Consider the following 1,372-nt stretch of genomic DNA (forward strand, 5'->3'; position numbering starts at 1 on the left):
CCAATATTTCCTTGTTTTGGGCAACTCGATTTTCCTTCATTTTCGGACCTTTTCGATTAAATTGATGAAAGTTGTTTTATTTCGGTTTGTGATGTCCATAAAAACTTCCATTTATTAGTTTTTCACCAACGTATCTCATTGAATTGACCAGTAGAATGGAAGTTCTGGAACTATGGCTTTGAATATTTATTAATACCTGACCATCTATAGTATACCTTCATTACGTTTGCTATCCTGCAAAAAGAGCATAAACTGTATGGGTGGTTTATTATATAGTTTGTGTTGTCAATGCCTATTCATCATTGGATGATAAAACGCAAAATGTTTTCAAAGTGATTGGTGCTTACTAAGTTTATAACACATAAAAAATGCATGATTCCATTGGACTTGAAGTTACAAAACATGAAAATCTGCGCAAGAAATAGATTAGAAAAATATGTTTCGAGAAAAATGTTTAATATTAAACTATTTTTGTTTTCTGATTGTTCTCCTCGATTCTAGTAATATTTTCATTGTTTGAAATTAATTGTTTTTGTTGTACATCTTCTGTGTAATGTACTTTTGCTTTCTTACTAAATTGGGAGCTTGACCACTTTTTTAACGATATGTCATGAAATATGCCAGTTAAAGGTATCTAAATTTTCAATAATCCGCAACGGATAATTTTTGGAGAAATTAGAAAAAACTGCAGGTTTGGGAGTATGACATTTATTTTACAGAAAAACTGACATACTGCCTACAAATTGCAATCTAATTTAATATTTTTGAATAATTCTTTTATTTTGAATTCTTTCATTTATATCTTTTTACTGATAAAAGTTAGTGCTCTGCACATTTTGATTTTAAACTGTCAAGTAGTTGTGGAATAAAAGGGCTCAAATTTGAGATACTGCCTATTTTAATACATACGATAGTCGCCCATCAGTAACTGTTTTTCAACGGAAGCAGAGACTGCCAATTTCTGCACATGATACATTTCTGTCGTCGAATCTGTTCGATATCCACTGATATATTTTTTTACGATCAAATTAATTGAATTTCTGAAATTACTGCTGTTAAATGATAATTAATTGCTGCGAAACAAAACGAAAGCGTTGTAAGTGTTTACTTTGCTAAAAAGTAAACACTTCATTGCATCCAATCCCATTTAATATTTTTGTCATTGTTTAAGTTCCTTGTATATTCCACATGTATGGCTATTTGAATTTACTTTCACTAAGTAACAACGCAGCAATGGTGATTTGCATAATTAGTATAGTATGTGGTCGCCCAGAGTAGAAATTCATTACAATTGCTATGAAATTAAATGAATTCACAATTGATATCAAATCATTTGGCTCATGGATGGTATTTGTTCGAAACTTTAGAGAAC

The 1,372-nt window shown here is 30.5% G+C and overlaps 1 protein-coding gene across 1 annotated transcript; it reads right to left on the minus strand.

The window, feature by feature from the left end:
- Window positions 1–215: 215 nt before the first annotated feature.
- Window positions 216–221, minus strand: Tsp_10566a (hypothetical protein; the record flags this gene model as incomplete). Its single annotated transcript, XM_003372265.1, has 1 exon — window positions 216–221. A coding segment is annotated over exon 1 (6 nt), but the record flags the coding sequence as incomplete, so codon positions are not given.
- Window positions 222–1,372: the final 1,151 nt, after the last annotated feature.

The sequence above is a fragment of the Trichinella spiralis genome, assembly GCF_000181795.1.
Source record: "Trichinella spiralis strain ISS 195 chromosome Unknown Scfld9, whole genome shotgun sequence".
Classification (NCBI taxonomy): domain Eukaryota; kingdom Metazoa; phylum Nematoda; class Enoplea; order Trichinellida; family Trichinellidae; genus Trichinella; species Trichinella spiralis.